Here is a 1,810-nt window from a genome sequence, read left to right as displayed (position 1 = left end):
CTTTTTGTTTTTAAAGGTCTTATGAATTCCCTCCCCCTTCTCCCCTCCCTTTTTTTGTTCTCCCCACTCCCCTGCTCCCCTTGATTTATCCCTTCTAACTTTCTCAGAAGGGTAAGATAAGAGTTTTATTTCCCAATGGATAGTATAGCTACTCTTCCCTCTCCCGGTTGATTACACTGAGAGTAAGGTTTGATTATTACCTCTTTATGCTCTCTTCCTCTCCTTCTTATAATAGTATTTGTCCCCTCTCTCTCCTATGCCCTCTTTGTGTGTAATAGAGTATTCTATTTTCTTATTCGCTCAAGTTTCTCTTGGTGTCCCCTGCTATTCTCCCCCTCTTTCCCATCCCCCATGCCATAATCTCCTTCTGCATCCTGTCAGCAATGCCTGGGTACATGGTGGTACCACCAGACAGTACGGTATTGGCATACAAATCCTTACGGATGTCAACATCACACTTCATGATTGAGTTGAAGGTAGTTTCATGGATTCCACAGGACTCCATGCCTAAGAAAGATGGCTGGAAGAGAGCCTCTGGGCACCGGAACCTTGATGTCACGTACGATTTCCCTCTCGGCTGTGGTGGTGAAACTGTACCCTCTCTCGGTGAGGATCTTCATGAGGTAATCCGTCAGATCACGGCCAGCCAGATCCAGACGGAGAATGGCATGGGGAAGGGCATAACCTTCATAGATGGGCACAGTGTGGGTCACACCATCACCGGAGTCCATCACGATACCAGTGGTACGACCAGAGGCATACAGGGACAGCACAGCCTGGATGGCGACGTACATGGCTGGGGTGTTGAAGGTCTCAAACATGATCTGTGTCATCTTTTCTCTGTTGGCTTTGGGGTTCAGGGGGGCTTCTGTGAGCAGTACAGGGTGCTCTTCAGGGGCCACACGGAGTTCATTGTAGAAAGTATGATGCCAGATCTTCTCCATGTCATCCCAGTTGGTGACAATACCATGTTCAATGGGGTACTTCAGGGTCAGAATACCTCTCTTGCTCTGGGCTTCATCCCCCACGTAGCTGTCTTTCTGGCCCATACCCACCATCACACCCTGATGTCTGGGGCGCCCCACAATGGAAGGGAAGACGGCCCGAGGGGCATCGTCTCCTGCAAAGCCAGCTTTGCACATACCGGATCCATTGTCAACAACGAGCGCAGCAATATCATCATCCATGGCGAACTTTGAAGTTGCAAGTTTAAACCTTTAAGAGAGAGGAGGTGGTGCCGCACCTGAAGGCAGGGGGGGAGGCAAGTGCACGCTGGGTGAAAGAGCTCACAGCTCGATTATTGATATTTTTTATTCCTTCATTTGAAAACTGCCTATTCATATCCTTTGACCATTTGTCAATTGGGAAATGGCTTGATTTTTTGTACATCTGACTTAGTTCCTTATAATACTTAAGAAATTAGACCCTTGTCAGAGAGTTTTGTCATAAGCATTTTCCCCAGTTTGTTGCTTCCTTTCTAATTAGGTTGCATTGGTTTTCTTTGCACAAAACCTTTTTAATTTAATGTAATCAAAATTATTTACTTTATATTTTTTAATATTGCCCATCTCTTGCTTGATCTTAAATTCCTTCCTTTCCCAAAGATCTGACAAGTATACTATTCTATATTCACCTACTTTATTTATGATTTCACTCTTTATATATGGGTCATTTACCCATTTTGAATTTATCTTGGTATAGGGTGTAAGACATTGATCAAACCTAATTTTTTCCCATACTCTTTTCCAATTTTCCCAGCAGTTTTTGTCAAATAGTGAGTTCTTATTCCAAAAGCTGGGATCTTTGGTGA

The 1,810-nt window shown here is 44.4% G+C and overlaps 1 protein-coding gene across 1 annotated transcript in view; it reads right to left on the bottom strand.

Annotated features, from left to right (window-relative positions):
• The window catches only part of LOC123251262 (actin-like), an 18,910-nt gene extending 17,631 nt beyond the window's left edge, over window positions 1-1,279 (bottom strand). Inside the window, 2 exon segments of the mRNA XM_044680482.1 lie at window positions 356-548; window positions 550-1,279. Of these exon segments, the coding sequence (XP_044536417.1) occupies window positions 356-548; window positions 550-1,187 (831 nt within the window). The 5' untranslated portion in view covers window positions 1,188-1,279.
• Window positions 1,280-1,810: the final 531 nt, after the last annotated feature.

This window comes from Gracilinanus agilis, chromosome 1 (assembly GCF_016433145.1).
Source record: "Gracilinanus agilis isolate LMUSP501 chromosome 1, AgileGrace, whole genome shotgun sequence".
Taxonomy (NCBI): Eukaryota; Metazoa; Chordata; class Mammalia; order Didelphimorphia; family Didelphidae; genus Gracilinanus; species Gracilinanus agilis.
This window is presented reverse-complemented; position numbering and strand designations above follow the sequence as displayed.